Source organism: Schistocerca serialis, chromosome 3 (genome assembly GCF_023864345.2).
Source record: "Schistocerca serialis cubense isolate TAMUIC-IGC-003099 chromosome 3, iqSchSeri2.2, whole genome shotgun sequence".
NCBI classification, from domain to species: domain Eukaryota; kingdom Metazoa; phylum Arthropoda; class Insecta; order Orthoptera; family Acrididae; genus Schistocerca; species Schistocerca serialis.
Window position 1 is genome coordinate 119891680 of NC_064640.1, and position 23404 is coordinate 119915083.

Sequence of the window (23404 nt, forward strand, 5' to 3'; positions counted from 1 at the left end):
TCTCGGGCATATTCTAACCACTGGACCCGCAGGGGGGTACACAGTTCAATGGTAGCAATGTATCATTACCAACATTTTTGTTTCCGTCATTTTATTAGTTGGTGGATCCAGACCTGGAGCCATTTAATGGCAATGAGATGCTCCGTTGATGGATATTGCTTATGGTGTTGGAGAGCATGTCTGTGACCTGTAATGGCCACATCGATTTCTGAAGTTCACCAAGGTACTGTCTTCCATTGGGGAATCATGAGCAATAGCAGGTGATAGAATGAATGTAGCTGTGGACTGGACAGACGTGTTGATACCTCCAAGGCATCCAGTCAGCACTGTTGAGAGCCCAACTGGCTGGATGCCGACTATTACATAGGTCATCACGAACTCTCCAATGGATAGAGGGGAGAAGACCATAGCAAAAGGAAAGAACAATGGCCAAATAGGATTCATATGCCATGCTGACGTGTGGGGGCACTGGTATTCAAGAGCCAAAGATAAAGCTCTGCGAGCCAAGTTTCGATGGCTTCACCACGGCCAGTGATCATAGTGCCACCAAACAAGGGGTGAAATTCAGAGAGTTTCTTACATGAATGGTCACAGCCTTCCAAGTTGTCACACGTTCGCCATAGACAGAGACAAGAACGTACGTGCAAATGCCATCTGATGCTCTGGAATAGTCAACTCAAGTCTTAAAATAGCTCCGACATCCCTGGAGGGTAGGTGTTTGCAATGCTGGGAACCACATTTCCTAGAGGGCAATCCATAAAGCAGGAGAAACACTTAAGAGGCACTGCAAATCAGCTGGGTGGTAGAAATAACCACTACAGTTCCACTGGAGGATCACACTACTAGTATACTGTGGGGGAATGAAGGGACCCAGGGTTGCCTGCTGCCACTGGTTGTGAGGATATGACATAAATACACATAGGTTCCTAAGCAGGCTGTGGTGGTGGTGGTGGTGGTGGTGGTGGGGGGGGGGGGGCGATATGGTTACACAAAGGTCACCAGGAACTCCGCCTTGGGTACAGAGTCAGGACATGAAGGGTCTTGTGGCAGGGGTACAGGTGGAACTTCCTTTTTCTTGGAGGTCTTTTTCATGTCCTCCTCCTCCTCCTCGCATGATTTCGATGTTTGTGGGGGCTTTTCTGCCCTAGATTCAGGGAGAGAGGAGGAATGTGAAGCCCTACGACCATAAACCTGTGGCTTCTTCAGCCATTGGCTGGCGTCTGGTTGCAGATCTCCAGAGTTCTCGGAGCAGAGCATCCCAAGGGATGCCTTCCCAGTGAAACTCACTGGTGGAGGAAGTTGCTTCATGAACTGGGGGTTGAGTATCAATATGCACTGTGGGTAGAAAGTCTAGTGGGTGTGGGGGAAAAAGTAGGAGGGCTCCCACTGATCGTGAGAGTGGGCAGAGTCGAGTGGCACCACAGAGACAACGTAGAAGGCAAGAAGAGTGAGGGTACTATCACTAGAAAGGATGATGTCGTAGCAGTAGCAAATGTCATTGCCATATGTACTGGTGTACTGGATGCAGATTATCATATTTCTTTCTGCCATCCTGATACATGAGTCAGTGAAGTATCTTATATTTTCTTTTCTATTTGGAATATACTGCATTCCTCTAGACAGGGGGAATGGTGATCCCTGCAGTGGACACAGACCAGATGAAGGGGGTGGGAGAGCACCAGTAGCATTCATGCATAACTGATGTCCGCAATCCCTACAGATGGGACTGGTGTTAAAAATGGGAAGACATCTGCCTGAATTTTGTGTCTTTGAAGCACCACATGCAAGAGGGAACATAAAGAGTTTCACAATGGATCAACACATCATCACCTTGACCTTTTCAGGCAACAAATCACCTTCTGCCATCAGTGTCAACCTTATTGTCCTTTGCTCCACACTGTACATGATGGAAAAAATGCACATCCCATCTCTCCAAATTGGCCTGCAAATCATCATCGGTCTGTGAAAGGAGGTTGCATTGGAAGATGATACCCTCTACCACATTGAGACTATAATTTGGGGGGGGGGGTGCATATAGTTACAGGAATGTCACTGAGCTTGTCACAGGCAAGCAGCAACCGTAATTGAGCAGGGGATGCTGTTTTAAATCAGAACACAACCCCTCTCCATTTTTAAATTCGCTGCTACTTCCCCGAACAAGACTTCAAAGTTTTCAATAAATAATATGGCTTTGTGACCAAAACAGAATCCCTGTTGATCCTAGAGCAAACTCAGTATTGTGGCGAGTATTTCTCCCCTTGTTTCTAGCCCAATGTTCCTCCCACGGCATAGCCAGGGAAGGAAACATTGTGGGATCTTCCATCTTCCCATTTTAGCAATCCTTTCCTTCAGAAGAGACTCCTGGGTCGATGCGACCACCAACAGAATGTTTGGGGTGATTCATTTGCAAGCCTTAGTGCGACCACTTTGAATGGGGGTTTTACCCAGCGGCACCACCCATCCACAACAACAGATACCTTTCTAGGTAACCGCTGCCCGGAATTACTGTAACCGAGCCACAATGAACACCTACTGCTTTGCGTATGTGCAGGCACCAATAGTGCGATGGATGCATGATCAGAGGACTAACACTGTGTAGGCACTTGATGAATCTCCCACTACAAGACGGCTACCGTGTTGGGATCTGGGAGTATTACTTTTGCCAGAACGGAAGGATGCAAAGAAAGAAAGGCACAAAAGGTGGAACGCACAGTCTGCACTTCTGTAAAATTTGGCCAAGGAATGGTAGATCAAAACCCAACAATGGGGACCATGTAGTGAAGAATAAAACATATGAAGTGCCAGAAGAGAGAAAAACAATGAGTAGGAACAGGAAAAAATCGTTTGCTGTATGGCCAAATTCAGTGTTATTTTTTGCCAAATTTGGAGTTGTGTTTGGCAAATTCACTTTCTTTTTTTAAACCAAATTCAGTGCTATTTTCATTTGTGGGAAATGAACTTTCAATTTAAGATTATACACAAATCTCAGCCTTGAGGAGATCAAAAGTTAAAATACAATTTTAACAGTCAATAGCTATTAGTTATGAATATCAGTAAACTGCCACCTCTGATTTATAAAACTTTTATACAGAAAAATTAAAAATTTCACAATATCTAATAGAAACTGCCAACTTTGCTAAAATCAATAATTTTGCATTATTTTTTAAGTTATCATTTTTGTGAAATTTTCCCTACCCTAACAATGAGTGTCCAAATTCATAAACAAAATGCAGGCATCATCAGCGCCAAGAAGACCACCCACAGAAATGAAGGGGATGTAGAAGGATGGACTTACAGCACAAAAAGGGAGATAGTGCTGCAAGGTGTGGTGGTCCCATGCTGGTAAAGCATGTTCTCACTTGATGTGAGCCCCATGGCGGAGATAATTATGGGATTAAATTACGTGGCTGTATATAGTGGACATATGCTTAAAAAGAACATGGCTGTTACCAAAAATGGCAATGAGACATATAAATAGAGTAATCCATACATATATTTGGTGTGAAGCGTTTGGGCAGCATAAATACTTATTAATAATTCCATTATTTAAGCAAGTAAGTGTATTGACGTACACAGTCCAGTCACATTAATATGAAAGTTGCCTATGTTTGACAATGATATGCAATAGCCGCTCACATAAGACAGGTGGCAGAACTACCAATGGAGGGTTTACAGGGTGTGTCGGGGTGACATGGAAAACAGTGCACTTGCTGTCGTGCTGTCAGAATGTGGAAACGAAGTGAATTATATAATGTCCACAAGGGCTTGATTATTGGCATTCAGGCCCAGGGCAGAAGCTTTTCCAAAATGGCTAAGTTTGTAAACTGTTTGCATGCCACCATGGTTAAAGTGTACCATATATGGCAAAATGGCACTATCCAAACACTGTGCTATGAATCAGTTTGAAGCAGTAATATACAAACTGCAATGAGAAAAATATATAAAGTAGATATAAAATTTACCATTGGTTTTATGTTATCCACACTTTCAAGTATAATTACTGTATTATCATTTTTCTAGCACCTGTTAAAAGTTACTGATGACTCCATGCAAGAAAGATACACAAATCATCAGTCAGCCACCATAATATTTGTGCACCTTGTAAACAAATATGCAACTGTCTCACATTCTATAAATTCTGCTGAAGAGTGCAGTGATAAGTGTCGAGAGAGGCAATGAACAGTTTATAATTGTTCTCCATGTTATCAAGCTAACTTGTTTCATGTATCTATAAACAAAAGAGCATTGTACTCTAGGTATAAACCAAATGAGTAGTAGTAGTAGTAGAGGGTTTTTTTGGGTGCACAACAGCAAGGTCTTCAGTGCCCGCTCAGTAACATAGTGAGACAGGTGTCAAGAAAATATTCAGAACAGTAAGATGAAACAGAACATAAAACACGGGTAACAAGCTTTGAAAAATATGTGCCTACCCACACCGAAGCATGGGATGAAGCAGGGCGTCAGCAGTAAAACATGGACAACACAGGAAAAAAGTGGTAGAGGGAGCTAAAACAATGTAGCAGATGGAAGTGGCTGGCTGACTGCAAGGAAAAAAGGGACGCATCAGCCACTCTGCAATACACTAAAACCTCCAGCCTAAAAGTTTAGGCCAGAGTCCAGACACACCACAAAACTTTAAAACCCTAGACACACACGTCTCATCGTTAGCTAAAACACAAGGCAGATCCCCATCAACTCGTGCTTCTGCCCTTGCATCACGGTATAAAATGCAGTCTGTTAAAATGTGCCAGACAGAGATTTGCACACCACAAGCATCACAAAACGAAGGATCCGTAATAAAAAGCTATGTGTGAGAGGACAGTGCCCGATCCAAAGACATGTGAGGGCCACTTCTTCCCGCCTGAGCAACCGGCAGGAGGAACACCACAGCCGAGATGTTGACTGCACCAACCGCAGTTTATTGGCCATCACCGACAGCCATTCTTCCTCCCACATCTCCATGCACTTCCTGTGTAGGGAATAGGACACTGGACCATATCCTGCTCTCTGCAGGCCTCCTTGGCAGCCCGATCGGCCTGTTCATTGCCCCATATTCCTACATGACGAGGCACCCAGCAGAAGGATACCTCCTTACCCCGCTGTTGGAGCAAGTACAGTTGGTCATATGTCAGCTGGACCATCTCCTCAGTTGGGTACAGATTCTACAGTGATTGTAAGGCACTAAGAGAATCGGAGCAGAGAAGAAATCGATCGCCCCGAACACGATTCATCTACACCAGTGCCTTCAGCAACCGATGCGTTGTCGTTGCAAGGCTTGAAGAAGAGCATAACAAAGAGAAATCATCCACAAACAAGGAACACTGGACAGGACTTATCACTATGGACGTAATGCTATTAATAGCAATGGCAAAGAGAGTCACACTTAAAATGCTACTCTGACGGACACTGTTCTCCTGTTCAAAGTGATCAGACAGGACGTCACCAATTCGGTATCTAAAATATCGTGGCAAGAGGAAAGACTGAATAAAAAGAGGAAGACAACCACAAAAACCCCATTCGTGAAGTTGCTCCAGGATGAGATGCCTCCAAGTGGTATCGTAGGCCTTCTCGATGTCGAAAAATACACCTAGAAGGTGGTGATGGCGTAGGAAAGCTTGTTGAATAGCCGCCTCCAGGAGGGAAAGGTTATAGAAGGTAGAAAGATACCTCCTGAACCCACACTGAAAGCAACTAAGGAGTTGCCGGGATTCTAACATCCAGACAAGGCGACGGTTGGCCATCCGCTCCAAGGTCTTTCCCATGCAACAAGTGAGGGCAACACTACGGTAGCTACTCGGGCTCGTGCGGTCTTTCCCAGGTTTTAAAAAAGGAATTAAAACTGCCTCTAAACCAAATGAGAGACTGCACCTGTTAAGAACACTGCTTCAGATTGGAGACGATGGAGGTTTGTGCCCTATCCAGCCGTTCTGATATCTCGTAGGTTTATCTAAATCATTTTTAATGCTGGGATGGCTAGTTCAATAATGTCATGAATGGACCAAATGTTCTTTCCTCATGAAGCACATCTTTACACATTTATAAGTTGATATACACAGCTTATGTTCTTTCCTAGTATTAAACGTAAAAAAATAAAACAAAACAAAACACGACTCACAGATTAGGTGCGAGACCTGTTCCAGCAGGCCGACTGCTGCCTACAAGGCAGTACAAGGAGCAATCTATGATTGTGGGATCAGCAGGTTGCCAATCCCTACAGCCATTATTGACAGCAGATGAATCCTGATGATTATGCTGCTGCTGCTGCTTCTTTATTCAAGCAACTCCTCATGTGGACTCACAAGGCAGAGTTCACCCTTTTCCAGACCTCCCTACCTCCGACAAATCTAAGGCAATATCAGGACTCTGAACTATCCTTCCACACCAAAGGCAGCGGACACAAACCATCCAGCTAAAAAGGTGGTCTTTTCCTTGTATTAAGCTGATAAATCGTGTATCATCAAAACATTACTAAGTGCATCTGCTAACCCATTCAGTACTAAATTGTGCCCTATCATACCCGCAAACACTGAGACCACCACCAACCACTCTACTATTGTTGCTCTGTCATATGTCTTCATGCACTACACTGTTGTGTTCTTACTGGGGTAACGGTAACACCACTGATCTAAGTGGACAAAGGCAACCTTTACAAATATGACTGTATACATCGATAATCAGGATTCTACAAGTTGCAAGGCTTGTTGCATTTGAATTTAATTGCTCCCTACACTTATGGGTCTAGAATGAGGAGGAACAATAGTCCCTGGCTGTAGTTAGTTGTTCATGGATGACTTTGACATTATTATTTTGAAATACCTCCTCCAGTGTGTTAAAAGTGTATACACAGTTGTGACATTACACTTTTGGACAATCCAAACTATGTCATGCTGTTTTGATCAGCTTTTATGTTCCTGTAGACAATGTTGTACTACATGATCAGCTTCATTGAGCTCTTAATTATTGCAACTCATTTACATGTGTGTGGATACAATATAAGCAGTTAAGTTTTGAAGCAGCAGACCAAATAATTCAAAGAGAGTTGAACTGAAGCAATACTTACAGTCCACAATAATACAGGGTGACCCACTCAAACCTCCCTGATTTCAAGGACGGAGGAGAGAAAAGCCACAGTAGATACGGCAATGAAAAATGCACCACATTGTAGAGCATCTCAAAGAATTTATATGCCTGCATCAGAAATGCCAAGTATCGTCACCAGAGTGCAGCATGGTCGCATGAAATGAAAAATAGTGCCTCCACAGCAGCGCACGCAAGAAGTAGTGTGGTTTGCAGAAACAAAATGGCTAATTACTGTGCAAAGAAATTGTGAACCTGTGTATGAATGCGATCCACCTGATGTGAAAACAATTAAGGAATAGCATAGGAAGTTTTGGCAACAGGAAGTGTTCTGAAACATTCTGGCTGTGCACGTTATGGAGTTTCACAAGAGACAGTGGAGGACATCGGAAAAACGTTTCTCAGAAGCCCACGTAAGTCAATTCGTCAAGCATCTAGGCAACTTGATGTACCTCGAACAACAATGCATCGTGTAGTTCACCAATGTCTTTGTATGTGTGCTTACAAAGTGCAAATTCTGCAACATCCAACGACAAATCACACCGACAACAATTTGCTGCGGATATGCTGCAGCGTATTGATATGGATGCCAGCTTCCTGGAAAGATGTTTATTCTCAGATAAGGCAACGTTTCATCTTTCAGGAAGCATTAACAGGCATAATGTTCACATTTGAGGTTCGCAAAATCCGCACATTGTCATTGAACATGTTTGTGATAGCCCTAAACTAAACGTCTGGTGTGGGCTAATGCATGACAGGATTGTTGGACCGTTCTTCTTTGCAGAACAAACAGTGAATGGGTCAGTGTATCTGGACATGTTGGAGCAGTTTGTGTACCTTCAGATACAGGACTTGCAACCCAACATCATTTTTCAACAAGATGGAGCTCCGCCGCATTAGTCAACAGCTGTTCGCAAGTTCCTGGATAGGAAATTTCCCAGTCATTGAATCAGATGTGGAGGACCCATTGCCTGGCCACCACATTCACCCAAAATTACACCGCTTGATTTCTTCATGTGCGGATTCGTGAAGGACTGCATGTATGCAACCAAAGTGGACGACATTTCTATGTTGCGACACCGTATCTTTAAATGTGATTGCAACAGTAACATAGGAAAGGTTACAAAGAACTTGGCACGAAATTGAATATAGACTCAATATTCTTCGTGCTACAAATGGTTCACATGTAGAGGTGTATTGATGATAAGTTAATAAATTGTTTGAGATGCTCTACACTGTGGTGCATTTTTCACTGTCGCATCTACTGTGGGTTTTTTCCTCTGGGTCTTTGAAATCAGTGAGGTCTGAGTGGGACACCCTATAATTTAATTCTATTATGATCCACTTAAATCTTGAACTAAAACACTGAATTTACAGTATGAACTGGAATACCAAATACTCACCTCACAAAATCCCTCATCCACTGGCATCTGATGAATACGTTCACTTGTGGCTTGTACAGCTTTTCCCTCAAGCAAAGTCATGTTTTCAGGTAATGCATCTTGCCTGAAATTTTCTGCTCCTAATAAATTATCTGATAATGAATTTTTATCCTGTTCAGGCTGTGAAGTTAGGTCATCGATACAGCATCTGACAAAAAATGTACACAAATTAAAACACTATAAAATGAAAAAGATTTTCAGTATGGTAAAAATCATGCTACATATCAAAGCTAGCACTACTCAGTTTTAAGATGACAATGCATGCTATCTAATAGTCTGAAGTTAAATCTTTCTATGTGAGAAAGGTATCAAATTTAATGGTTTAAGGCATCAGCAGCCAAAACTCATATTTGTATTACATACGTCTTAGGAAAGCACTCCTACATTCTGGACTGCACTTGTAGCATGCATGTGGAACTCTGCAGTCTATGCACAGCTTCATCCCTCTTTTCTAATATGCAGCTATGCAAAACAGTCTGCGTAACAACATTTACTTTTTAACTGCACTGATAGAAAGCACTGAAGCTGAAATCATTATAGGAACGGAAAGCTGGCTGAAGTCAGAGGTAAATTCTGCCGAAATTATTACAAAGGTACAGGCGGTGTTTAGAAAGGACAGATTGCATGCAACCAGTGGTGGCGTGTTTGTCGCTGTTAGTAGTGGTTTATCCTGTAGTGAAATAGAAGTGGATAGTTCCTGTGAATTATTATGGGTGGATGTCATACTCCAACAACTGAGCTATGTTAATAATTGGCTCCTTTTACCAACCTCCCAACTCAGCAGCACTAGTGGCAGAACAACTGAGAGAAAATCTGGAATACATTTCACATAAATTTCCGCAGCATGTTATAGTCTTATGGAAATTTCAATTTACCAGATATAGACTAGGACACTCAGATGTTTAGGACGGGTGATAGGGACAAAGCATCGAGTGACATTATACTGAGTGCACTATCCGAAAATTACCTCGAGCAACTAAACAAAGAACCGACTCGTGGAGATAACATCTTGGACCTACTGATAAACAGACCCAAACTTTTTGACTCTGTAAGCACAGAACAGGGAATCAGTGACCATAAGGCCGTTGCAGCATCCCTGAATATGGAAGTAAATAGGAATACAAAAAAAGGGAGGAAGGTTTATCTGTTTAGCAAGAGTAATAGGAGACAGATTTCAGACTACCTAACAGAGCAAAACGAAAATTTCTGTTCCGACACTGACAATGTTGAATGTTTATGGAAAAAGTTCAAGGCAATCGTAAAATGCGTTTTAGACAGGTACATGCCGAGTAAAACTGTGAGGGATGGGAAAAACCCACCATGGTTCAACAACAAAGTTAGGAAACTACAGCGAAAGCAAAGAGAGCTTCACTGCAAATTTAAACGCAGCCAAAACCTCTCAGACAAACAGAAGCTAAACGATGTCAAGTGAATTCTAAAGTAAAATTCTATGTACCGACTTGACAGAAAATCCTAGGAAGTTCTGGTCTTACGTTAAATCAGTAAGTGGATCGAAACAGCATATCCAGACACTCTGGGATGATAATGGCATTGAAACAGAGGATGACACGCGTAAAGCTAAAATACTAAACACCTTTTTCCAAAGCTGTTCCACAGAGGAAGACCACAATGCAGTTCCTTCTCTAAATCCTCGCACGAACGAAAAAATGGCCGACGTCGAAATAAGTATCTAAGGAATAGAAAAGCAACTGAAATCACTCAACAGAGGAAAGTCCACTGGACCTGACGGGATACCAATTCGATTCTACACAGAGTACACGAAACAACTTGCCCCCCTTCTAACAGCTGTGTAACGCAAGTCTCTAGAGGAACGGAAGGTTCCAAATGATTGGAAAAGAGCACAGGTAGTCCCAGTTTTCAAGAAGGGTCGTCAAGCAGATGTGCAAAACTATAGGCCTATATCTCTGACATTGATCTGTTGTAGAATTTTAGAACATGTTTTTTGCTCACGTATCATGACATTTCTGGAAACCCAGAAGCTACTCTGTCAGAATCAACATGGATTCCGGAAACAGCGATCGTATGAGACCCAACTCGCTTTATTTGTTCATGAGACCCAGAAAATATTAGATGCAGGCTCCTAGGTAGATGCCATTTTCCTTGATTTCTGGAAGGCGTTCGATATAGTTCCACATTGTCGCCTGATAAAGTAAGAGCCTACAGAATATCAGACCGGCTGTGTGGCTGGATTGAAGAGTTTTTAGCAAACAGAACACAGCATGTTGTTCTTAATGGAGAGACGTCTACAGACATTAAATTAACCTCTGGCGTGCCACAGGGGAGTGTTATGGGACCATTGCTTTTCACAATATATATAAATGATGTAGTAGATAGTGTTGGAAGTTCCATGCGGCTTTTCGCAGATGATGCTGTACTATACAGAGAAGTTGCAGCATTAGAAAATTGCAGCGAAATGAAGGAAGATCTGCAGCGGATAGGCACTTGGTGCAGGGAGTGGCAACTGACCCTTAACATAGAATAATGTAATGTATTGCGAATACATAGAAAGAAGGATCCTTTATTGTATAATTATATGATAGTGGAACAAACACTGGTAGTAGTTACGTCTGTAAAATATCTGGGAGTATGCGTACGGAACTATTTGAGGTGGAATGAACATATAAAATTAATTGTTGGTAAGGCGGGTGCCAGGTTGAGATTCATTTGGAGAGTCCTTAGAAAATGTAGTCCATCAACAAAGGAGGTGGCTTACAAAACACTTGTTCGACCTATACTTGAGTATTGCACATCACATCAGTGTGGGATCCATACCAGGTCAGGTTGACAGAGGAGATGGAGAAGATCCAAAGAAGAGCAGCGCATTTCGTCACAGGGTTATTTGGTAAGAATGATAGTATTACGGAGATGTTTAGCAAACTCAAGTGGCAGACTCTGCAAGAGAGGCACTCTGCATCACGGTGTAGCCTGCTGTCCAGGTTTCGAGAGGGTGCGTTTCTGGATGAGGTATCGAATATATTGCTTCTCCCTACTTATACCTCCCGAACAGATCACGAATGTAAAATTAGAGAGATTCAAGCACGCACGGAGGCTTTCCGGCACTCGTTCTTCCCACGAACCATATGCGACTGGAACAGGAAAGGGAGGTAATGACAGTGGCACATAAAGTGCCCTGTGCCACACACCGTTGGGTGGCTTGCGGAGTATAAATATACATGTAGAACTACTTTCTTAGATGTGTACAGTGAAAATTTTTGTTAATGATTCAAGTGGTGAGACAAGATGGTAGGTGTAAATCTGATAGACATGTCCACAAATGAGTGAATAAGTGTTGGTACTTACTGGGAATGTCAGTGAGTGGAGTGTGCAAAAACTGCTGAAGCTTTCTGCATTCAACATTTCTATACAATATGACACACATGTATAATTAAAACTTGGTGTGCTCATTAAACAACATAAAAATAACTGTAAATATCTGCCTGGATGATTCACTTATGCCTGTGAGGAATCAAAACACACTTTGCAACTGTCAGACATACAATGCTGCATACCAATGATCTCAATAAGTAGATAGGGAATATATATACATTTAAACATTCATAGTGTGATGCAATTTAAATTAAACCCCTCTGATATTCAATTTTCCATTCATTGCAATTTCCCAAACACAAACTATGACAAAAATACACACTCTCAATTTAATTAAAATGTTTCATTTCTCCTCTTCACCCCCTCTCTGACCATGAGCCTTATTTATTATTATTATTCCAAATTCAGATTCTGAAATATTATTGTAATAATGAGCCAATAAGCTACAAATATAGCTTTCCTGATTTATGCAAAATGTGACTGCGAGGAAGAAAACAAAATGGTACATTGCTGCGTATACAATTTTTGTTTAAAAATATATCTACTGAGGAAGAATATATACGTAAGAAACAATTTTTCTAATGGTTTAAATGCCCTTGATATTGTAGTTAAAACTGAGTGAAAGGAAGAAAACCAAATTACACATTTTCACAGCATAGTGCAGCACAGCACTTTCTTTCTCACAGCCAGTTATAACAGAAACCTCGTACATTGTTGTTTAAAAAACTGTATAGCCTATGTGTCTGAATATTTATTAGACTATTGTGTAAGAAAATGAAGTCAACTGGTCAAGAATTATTCGAGATTTTTGCTAACAATGTATCCCTATAATATATTGTCCAAATATACATTAGAATATTATGTAAAAATTTCAAGTAAACTGATCTAGTACATTTCCAGATTTTTGTGAACAACATTAAACAGTGGCTTCCTTTATATAGTAGTAAAGATATTTGTTTACATATTATATATGTTAAAAAGATACATGGCCTATGTCTGCCCAAATGTTCATTAGAGTAATGTGTAAAAATCTGAAGTAAATCAATCAAGAACTTTTCAACATTCATTTGAGTATTGTGCAACAATTTTAAGTAAATCAGTCAAGCACTTTTCAAACAATGTTAAACAATGACTTGTCTTTATATAGTAGTATACACTTAACAGCCAAAACTTTACGACCACTGTCCACCGTGACACTGGATGCCAAATGGTAGTGTTGCAGGCACATGACATGGTAACAAAAGTATGTAGGGGATCACCCTACCAAAGATACAGGCTGCAAATGGGGAAATACACGGAGATAAGAAGTCTCTGACATAGGGCAGATTATTATTATTACACATGACTTGTGAACGAGTATCTTGAAAATGGTGGAGCTGGTCGAATACTCACATGTTACTGTCATGAGCACCTATGTAAAGAGGTAGGAGGACAGCAAAACTACCACTAGACGTCACATTGTTGGATGTCCACTACTCTTCGCAGAATGTGGGTTTTTGGAGGCTCGTCCTGCTCTGTAAAGTATGAAATATTCGGATCTGTGGCATCTCTGCCAAAAGAGCACAATGCTGGTGCATGACCATCAATCAATGGACACATGTCGGCTCTTCATGTGAATCACATTTTTGCTACACTAGGCCGATGGTCATCTCCACAAACGCTTTCATCAAGGTGAATGACAGCTTGAAACGTACACTGCGCCACGGATGCACGCAGGTGGGAGCAGTATTATGGTACAGGAGACATTCTCCTGCACTTTCATAGGACCTGTGGTAGTAATCGAAGACATGCTGACACCTGCAAACTGCCTGCATCCTTGATGTGCTCCCCACCAGCAATGTCATCTTTCAGCAGTGTAATTGTCCATGTCTCGGAGCCAGAACCGCGCTACTGTAGTTTGAAGAGCATTACAGTGAACTCATGTTGATGTCTCAGCAACTAAATTCACCTGATGTAAATCGTATGGAACCCACCTGTGTCACTATCACGTGCCATCACCACATACGCAAATCAACGGCCCGTTATTTATGTGTGTGGACATCTAATGTCACATACCTCCACAAACCTATTAATGAACTGTCAGATCCCTGATATATATATAGAATCAGTGATGTGTTTCTTTCCTAAGATAGACAAACAAGCTATTATACAGGTGGTCATAGTGTTTTGGTTCGTCTGTGTAGATACAGATATAAGCATGGGACTTATTTTTGTACAATTCCTTAACCTGCTTACTTATACCAATTAACATGACTACAATAATCACAAATGAACAGATGTGCATCACAAACTGTGGCAGATGAGTTGAAGCACTCCACATGTTGTCAATAGGACCTGTGTCAAGCGTGTGTTTGTAAATTCTACACTAATTTCATACAATAACAGGCCTGTGGTGATACAGGTAACAGAATATACACAATGTGATCAGAAGTATCCAGACACGACCAAGAACATACGTTTTTCATATTAGTTGCATTGTGCTGCCACCTACTGCCAGGTACCTCATATTAGCAACCTTAGTAGTCATTAGATATCATGAGAGAGCAGAATGGGGAGCTCCGTGGAACTCACAGACTTTGAACGTGGTCAGGTGATTGGGTGTCACTTGTGTCATACGTCTGTACGTGAGATTTCCACAATCCTAAACATCCCTAGGTCCACTGTTTCTGATGTGATAGTGAAGTGGGAACGCGAAGGGACACGTACAGCACAAAAGCGTACAGGCGAACCTCTTCTGTTGACTAACAGAGATCGCCAACAGTTGAAGAGTGTCATTATATGTAACAGGCAGACATCTATCCAGACCCTCACACAGGAATTCCAAACTGCATCAGGATTTCATGGTCAAATGGCTGTTCATAAGCCACACATCATGCTGGAAAATGCCAAATAATGCCCCACTTGGTGTGAGGAGTGTAAACAATGGACGACTGAACAGTGGAAAAACGTTGTGCGGAGTAACGAATCACTGTACACAATGTGATCCTATGGCAGGGTGTGGGTATGGCGAATGCCCAATGAACATCATCTGCCAGCGTGTGTAGTACCAACAGTAAAATTCGGAGGTGGTGGTGTTATGGTGTGATCGTGTTTTTCATGGAGGGGGCTTGCACCCGTTGTTGTTTTGCATGGCACTATCACAGCACAGGCCTACATTGATGTTTTAAGCACATTCTAGCTTCCCACTGTTGAAGAGCAATTGGGGGATGGCGGCTGCATCTTTCAACAAGATCGAGCACCTGTTCATAATGCACGGCCTGTGGTGCAGTGGTTACACGCCAATAACATCCCGGTAATGGACTGGCCTGCACAGAGTCCTGACCTGAATCCTATACAACACCTTTGGGAAGTTTTGGAATGGCGACTTTGTGCCAGGCCTCACAAAATGACATTGACACTTCTCCTCAGTGCAGCACTCTGTGAAGAATGGGCTGCCATTCCCCAAGAAAGCTTCCAGCACCTGACTGAACTATGCCTGCCAGAGTGGAAGCTGTCATCAAGGTGGGTCAACATCACATTGAATTCCGGCATTACCAACGGAGGGCACCACGAACTTTTAAGTCATTTTCAGCCAGGTGTCTGAATACTTTTTATCACGTAGTGTATATCCATGAACAAAAGCATTAGCAAAGTACATTAAAACGATTTACTGATTCTATGATGAAGTTTTAGCACATATAAGCAATTCATACATTATAGAAGTTAGCAAATGAGCTGGATTCAGAAACTTAAGGAGAAGTACAACTGAAAAGTTGCAGTCAACAGTCATCTGCAAAGTGAGGAGGATTGGCGTTTAATGTCCTAGTAATGATGAGGTCACATGAGGATGAGCACAAGCAAGGGTCAGACACGAATGGGGAACATAATCCATCTTAACATTTTTTAATGGAAACATCGGGGAATTTGCCTTATGCTAGTCAAGGAAATGTTAGTCCAACACGTTTACCAATGCACCACCCTGTCAAGCAAACAAGCCAGCCAGCCAGCTGTATATAGACTCAAAGGAAGGAATACTTTTTAAGTCATAACTGGAATATAAGAAGGAACACAATAAAGTACTTTAAAAGAAACAACTTACTGTGTTGAGAAAAACAAACAAACAAGTGCAACATCTGATTGGCCACACTGTAGGATAACAAAGCAACAGCTACAGATGTCTACAGTATGGGACTGTCCATTCAGTGAAGATATGGCAGCGATAGTTACATGAAATCTACCTTTCACCTACAAAGTAAGGGAAATACAATGATTGAACAAAAATGACTGGAAGTTTTACATTCAGAGAGTTTTTAGCATTATGCTGGGAAAGTTATGGAGCACGTGCAAACAATGAACAAACTGTTAAATGATGTACAACATAGCTGCATGAAAACATATTCATTTACATATCTAGGCAACCTAAAACTCTTCTGATTACAAGGATACTGGAAAAATGTACATTGTTTGTAAACAGATTAATTAGAACAAGTACATACATAGGAATATATTTTTTGCTTATTGTACTTTGTTAAAAATCCACTGCCTGGATATTAACAACTAAATCAGAGTTATTATTTCAACAGTAGAATGCCTCAATTGTATATCGTTGGAGGAGATCTTTAGGCAAATCTACAATTTTTTGGAAGGGGAGATTGTCATGTAGACAATAGAAATGAAGCCACAGACGAACATAGAATGAAGACGAACATACTGTACAAACAAGAATGTTTGCATTAAATGAAGTGTTCTATACCACTTTGCCAACTTTCAACCAAACTGCAATGTTTCAACCAAATCCATACCTCAACCTAAATACAGATCAGTCTCTTACCACAACATACATTCCAGAAACTAACAAACACAAAAGAAATATTGTCAGTTCTCCTCTTTCTCTTTATGACATATAACATCATACATCACATCATCATTTTCGTAATTATGTTATAGGAGAAAGCCAACATCGGGTATCAGCAGGTTCAGCTGATCCACATATTTTGTTAAGTATGCTACATACAGTTGAAAGCTTTAAATATTGGGGGAAACAGAATTGTTGAAAAAGCTGTTAACTACCATATTTATATGGGTAATTCTCTTGAACCTGAAAATGCACTGCAACAGGAAAACCATGTGAAACAGACAGAACACATTAAAAGAAGTTGTAGTTAGCAAAAGAAATAAGGTTTGCAAGGTATGATGATTGGAAAGTGATCATCACTTTCCCCCTTTCCTTTCCATCCGTGAATGGCATATGGGAAGAATGACTGTCAGTAAGCTCAAATTTCTCCAACTCACTGGCAGACTAAAGGGTTGGCAGAGGTGGCAGCCTGCCTCACGCCTTTGGACCTGGGAGGACCAGACCATTTTTAATGAAATCCAAAACAAGGAGTACACCGTTTGTTTATTACATATCTTTTCGAGTTTCAAACAGGAGCAAGTTCAGAAATGGATAGGCACTGTGATTGCTGTGTACAGATGCGAGCTGAATTGGTGACCCTTCGCTCACAGCTGCAGGCACTGTTGGCTTCCATCACAGAGCTTGAGGCTGCTACCAAGGGGCATCACTGTGGGGAGTTGGACGCGGAGATGCGAGGGACATCGAGCACCACCCACATGTCCCCAGATCGATCCACTGTTGTGGCCGCCCCAGATACTGCCTGCATTGAGGTTGACCCCTCACCCGTGGTCGAGTGGGAGATCATTCCAAAGTCTGGCAGGCAGCGAAGACTTTCCGTGGGGCCTACTGTAGGGCCTCCCCGGTTCATTTGACAAACACGTTTTGGGCGTTATCTGCAGCTGGCAAAGTCTCTGAGCCAGATGCAGTCGTCTATCCTATTCCAGAGGAAGCTTCTCGACTCGCAAGGTCTGGACATTCCCAGAGGGTGGATTTGCTGGTAGTTGGGAGCTCCAACATAAGGCGCGTAATGGGGGCCCTTAGGAACATGGCTGCCAATGAGCGGAAGGCAGCCAGTGTGCATACCGGGGGAGTCATTTCAGATGTGGAAAGGGTGCTTCTGGATGCCATGAAGAGTACAGGGTGCACCCAACTGCAGGTGGTAGCCCATTTCGGTGATGGTAAAGACTGCCAGGCTTGCTTCCAAAATTAAGGCGGAGCTCACCATCTGCATCATCGGCAGAACCGACTGTGGTCCTTTGGTGCAGAGCCGAGAGGATGGTCTGAAACAAGAGGCTCAGGTGGTTCTGTGACAGTGTAAGCTGCAGACTCCTTGACTTGCACCATTGGGTGGTGGGTTTCTGGGTTTTGCTAAATAGGTCGGAGTCCACTACATCTACATCCATACTCCGAAAGCCACCTGACGGTGTGTGGCGGAGGGTATTTTGAGTACCTCTATCGGTTCTCCCTTCTATTCCAGTCTCGTATTGTTCATGGAAAGAAAGATTGTCAGTATGCCTCTGTGTGGGCTCTAATCTCTCCGATTTTATCCTCATGGCCTCTTCGTGAGATATATGTAGGAGGGAGCAATATACTGCTTGACTCCTTCGTGGAGGTACGTTCTCAAAACTTCAACAAATGCCCGTACCGAGCTACTGAGTGTCTCTCTTGCAGAGTCTTCCACTGGAGTTCATCTATCATCTCTATAACACTTTCGCGATTACTAAATGATCCTGTAATGTAGCGCACTGCTCTCCGTTGGGTCTTCTCTATCTCTTCTATCAACCCTATCTGGTACTTATCCCACACCGGTGAGCAGTATTCAAGCAGTGGGTGAACATGTGCACTGTAACCTACTTCCTTCGTTTTCGGATTGCATTTCCTTAGGATTCTTCCAATGAACCTCAGTCTGGCATCTGCTTTACCGACGATTAATTTTATAAGATCATTCCATTTCAAATCACTCCTAATGCCAACTCCCAGATAATTTATGGAATTAACTGCTTCTAGTTGCTGACCTGCTATATTGTAGCTAAATGATAAAGGATCTTTCTTTCTATGTATTTGCAGCACATTACACTTGTCTACATTGAGATTCAATTGCCATTCCCTGCACCATGCGTCAATACGTTGCAGATCCTCCTGCATTTCAGTACAATTTTCCATTGTTACAACATCTCGCTATACTGCAGCATCATCCGCAAAAAGCCTCAGTGAACTTCCGGTATTATCCACAAGGTCATTTATATATATTGTGAATAGCAATGGTCCTACAACACTCCCCTGTGGCACACCTGAAATCACCCTTACTTCAGAAGACTTCTCTCCATTGAGAATGACATGCTGTGTTCTATTATCTAGGAACTCTTCAATCCAATCACACAATTGGTCTGGTAGTCCATATGCTCTCACTTTGTTCATTAAACGACTGTGGGGAACTGCATCAAACGCCTTGCGGAAGTCAAGAAACACGGCATCTACCTTGAAACCCGTGCCTATGGCCCTCTGAGTCTCGTGGATGAATAGCGCGAGCTGGGTTCACACGATCGCCTTCTTCGAAACCCATGATGATTCCTACAGAGTAGATTTCTAGTCTCCAGAAAAGTCATTATTCTCGAACATAATAATTGATCGACGTTAGAGATATAGGTCTATAGTTCTGTACATCTATTCGACGTCCCTTCTTGAAAACGGGGATGACTTGTGCCCTTTCTCAATCTTTCGGGACGCTACGCTCTTCTAGATACCTGCGGTACACCGCTGCAAGAAGGGGGCAAGTTCCTTCGCGTACTCAGTGTAAAATCGAACAGGTATCCCATCAGGCCCAGTGGCCTTTCCTCTTTTGAGCAATTTTAATTGTTTTTCTATCTCTCTGTCAACCATTTCGATATCTACCATTTTGTCATCTGTGCAACAATCTAGAGAAGATCGCAGAGACAATCACTACATACAGGAAGCAGCAACACGGGTAGTGGGCGCTGTGTGGAAGGGACTGGCTGGTTTTTTACGTTAGAGGGTCTCAGGAAGCCACAGAAAGGGCCCTGTCTAAATGGCAGAAGGTACAACATAGTAAGTTAGTTGTAGAAACAATCAGTATTGTAGTTGTAAATTGTCGTAGCTGTGTTGGGAAAGAACCAGAGCTTCAAGCCCTAATAGAAAGTACTGAAACTCAAATAAGCTCAGCAGAAATTTTTTCTAATGATCTAACAGTGTTCAGAAAGGATAGATTAAATGCAATTGGTGGTGGAGTATTTATTGCTGTCAGAAGTAGTTTGCCTTTTAGTGAAATTGAAGTAGATAGTTCCTGCGAAATAGTATGGGTAGAGGTTATACTTGACAATAGGACTAAACAATTAATTGGACATTTTACTGACCCCCCCCCCCTTCCTCCCCCCCCCCCCCAACTCAGAAGATATAGTTGCTGAACAGTTCAAAGAAAACTTGAGTCATTTCAAATAGGTACCCCACTCATATAATTATAGTCTGTGGCAACTTCAATAGATATGCTGGAAAAATTATAAGTTTAAAGCCAGCGGCAGGCATAAAACGTCATCCGAAATTGTACTGAATGCTTTCTCAGAAAATTATTTTGAACAATTAGTTCATGAGCCTACTCGAAGCGTAAATGGTTGTGATAGCATACTTGACTTCTTAGCAACAAATAATCCTGGACAAATAGGGAGTATCATGACGAATACAGGGATTAGTGATCACAATGCAGTGGCTGCTAGGCTGAATATCGTAACACCCACAACCATCAAAAAGAAATGCAAAGTACAGCTATTTAAAAAAGCTGATAAAAATGCTCTTAATGCCTTTTTAAGAGACAGTCTCCACTCCTTCCAATGTGCTCACGTAAGCGAAGAAAAGTTGTGGAATGATTTCAAAGAGATAGTATCGACAGCAATTAATAAGTGATGGTACTGATCCGCTTTGGTACACAAAACGGTTCAGATCGCTGTTGCAGAAACAACGAAAAAAAGCATGCCAAATTTAAAAGAATGCAAAATTCTGAAGATTGGCAAAGTTTTGCAGATGTTCGAAATATAGTGCATGCTTCAATGTGAGATGCTTTTAATAATTTCCACAATGAAACTCTGTCCGTGAATCTGGCACAAAACCAAAAGAGATTCTGGTCATATATAAAAAACACCAGTGGCAAGATGCAATCAATACCTTCACTGCGTGATAGGAAATGGTGAAGTCACTGACGACAGTGTAACCAAAGCAGAGTTATTAAACACGGTTTTCTGAAACTCCTTCACCAAAGAAGATTAAGGAAATATTCCCGAATTCCAATCAAGAACAACTGTGAAGATGAGACACATAGAAGTAGATATCCTCGGTGTATCAAAGCAGCTTAAATCACTTAATAAAGGCAAGGTTTCTGGTCCAGATGGTATACCAGTCAGGTTCCTTTCGGAGTATGCAGATGCAATAGCTCCATATTTAGCGATTATATACAATGACTCGCTCAAAGAAAGTTCCGTACCTAAAGACTGGAAAGTTGCTCAAGTCACACCAATACCCAAAAAGGGAAATAGAGTAATCTGCTGAATTACAGGCCCATATCACTAATGTTGATTTGCAGTAGGGTTTTCGTGACATATACTGTATTCGAACATTATGAAGTACCTCGAAGAATATGAATTACTGACACACAGTCAGCATGGACTCAGAAAATATTGTTCTTGTGGAACACAACTAACTCTTTATACTCATGAAGTAATGAGTGCTATCGACAGGGGATGTCAAATTGACTCCATATTTTTAGATTTTCAGAAGGCTTTCGACACCGTTTCTCAGAAGCGTCTTCTAACCAAACAGCGTGCCTGCGGAGTATGGCCTCAGTTGTGCGTCTGGATTGGTGATTTCCTGTCACAAAGGTCACAGTTCGTAGTAACAGATGGAAAGTCATCGAGTAAAACAGAAGTAATATCCGGCATTCTGCAAGGAAGTGTTATAGGCCCTGTATTGTTCCTGATCTATATTAACGACATAGGAGACAATGTGAGTAGCCCTCTTGGATTATTTGCAGATGCTATTTACCATCTTGTAAAGTCATCAGATGACCAAAACAAATTGCAAAATGATTTAGATAAGATATCTGCGTGGTGCGGAAAGTGGCAATTGACCCTGAATAAAGAAAAGTGTGAAGTTATTCACACGAGTACTAAAAGAAATCAGCTAAATTTCGATTATGAGATAAGACACACAAATCTGAAGGCTGTAAATTCAACTAAATACTTAGTGATTACAATTGCAAATGACCTAAGTTGGAACAATCACACAGATAATGTTGTGGGTAGAGCAAACCAAAGATTGTGTTTCATTGGAGAACACTTAGAAGGTGCAACAGATATACAAAAGAGACTGCTTACACTACACTTGTCCGCCCTATTCTGGAGTGTTACTGTGCGGTGTGGGATCCGTATCACGTGGGACTAACAAATGATATTGAAAAAGCTCAAAGAAGGGCAGCTCGTTCTGTATTATTATGAAATAAGGGAGATAGTGCCACAGACACGATACATGAATTGGAATGGCAATCATTAAAGCAAAGGCGTTTTTCGTTGTGACAGGATCTTCTCATGAAATTTCAATCACCAGTTTTCTCCTCTAATTGCAAAAACATTCTGTTGGCACCCACCTACATAGAGAGAAATGATCATCATGATAAAATAAGAGAAATTGGGGCTCTCGCAGAAAAATTTAAGTGCTCGTTTTTCCTGCATGCCATTTGAGAGTGGAATGGTAGAGACAAAGCTTGAAGGTGGTTCATTGAACCCTCTACCAGGCACTTAATCGTGAATAGCAGAGTAATCACGTAGATGTAGATGGACAAAAGATTTTCAGTAAATATGTGGCAGTTTGGAGTTTGAAGCCCAATACATATACAAAATACAGGCTGATTATGTGATGATATTACAAACTTTCAGGGATGATGGAGAAGGGTAACTATATCAGTTTTAGGTATGGGACCCTGATACGGAAACGATCGAGTCAAAAGTTATAAGTGAACATTGTTCTGATACGTCTGACACTGGTATACATGTATTGGCACTGTTGTTGCTAAGACTGCAGGGTACGCTACTTTCAGAGGTTGTAGTATAGACGAGAACAAAGTAAACATGGGATCTAAAATGCAAGCCTTAAGAGTTACGAGCATTACTTCATCTTTGCTGCTGAGAGAGACATCTATTCTACCGAACAAGTGGCCATAGTTCTTAAGGTATGCATTTTAGAGTCAATATGTAATGCATTTTCCCCCCCTTGTTTCAGTCTATACTACCTCCTCCAAAAATATGGAAAGCAAAGACCATACAGTAGAAGCAATATGTCTCACTGTAGTGAAGATAAACAAGTGCTCTTAACATACACATTTTACAGCCCATGTTTACTACACTTTTCTTTTAGGAAGTTACCACTCTACAATCTTAGCAACAACAGTACCAGTGCATGTATTCTACAGTCACAGGTATCAGAATGATTTTTGCTTATAACTTTCGACACTGTCATTTCCAGAAAAGGGACCTTGCCTCAAATTGATACATTTACCCTTGTCCACCTCATCCCTGAAAGTCTGTTACATCATCACGAAATCACCCTGTACAGAGGTCTCTACTTACCTGTTAATCAAGATAGTAATGATGAGAAAATTGCTGAG

General features: G+C 41.6%; 1 protein-coding gene across 1 annotated transcript in view; it reads right to left on the bottom strand.

Moving 5' to 3' along the window:
- The window catches only part of LOC126469809 (tyrosine-protein kinase transmembrane receptor Ror-like), a 127169-nt gene that overhangs the window by 94305 nt on the left and 9460 nt on the right, over positions 1–23404 (bottom strand). The window contains exon 2 of the mRNA XM_050097074.1: positions 8481–8667. Coding sequence (XP_049953031.1) covers positions 8481–8667 — 187 coding nt within the window. The remainder of the gene's footprint in view (positions 1–8480; positions 8668–23404) is intronic.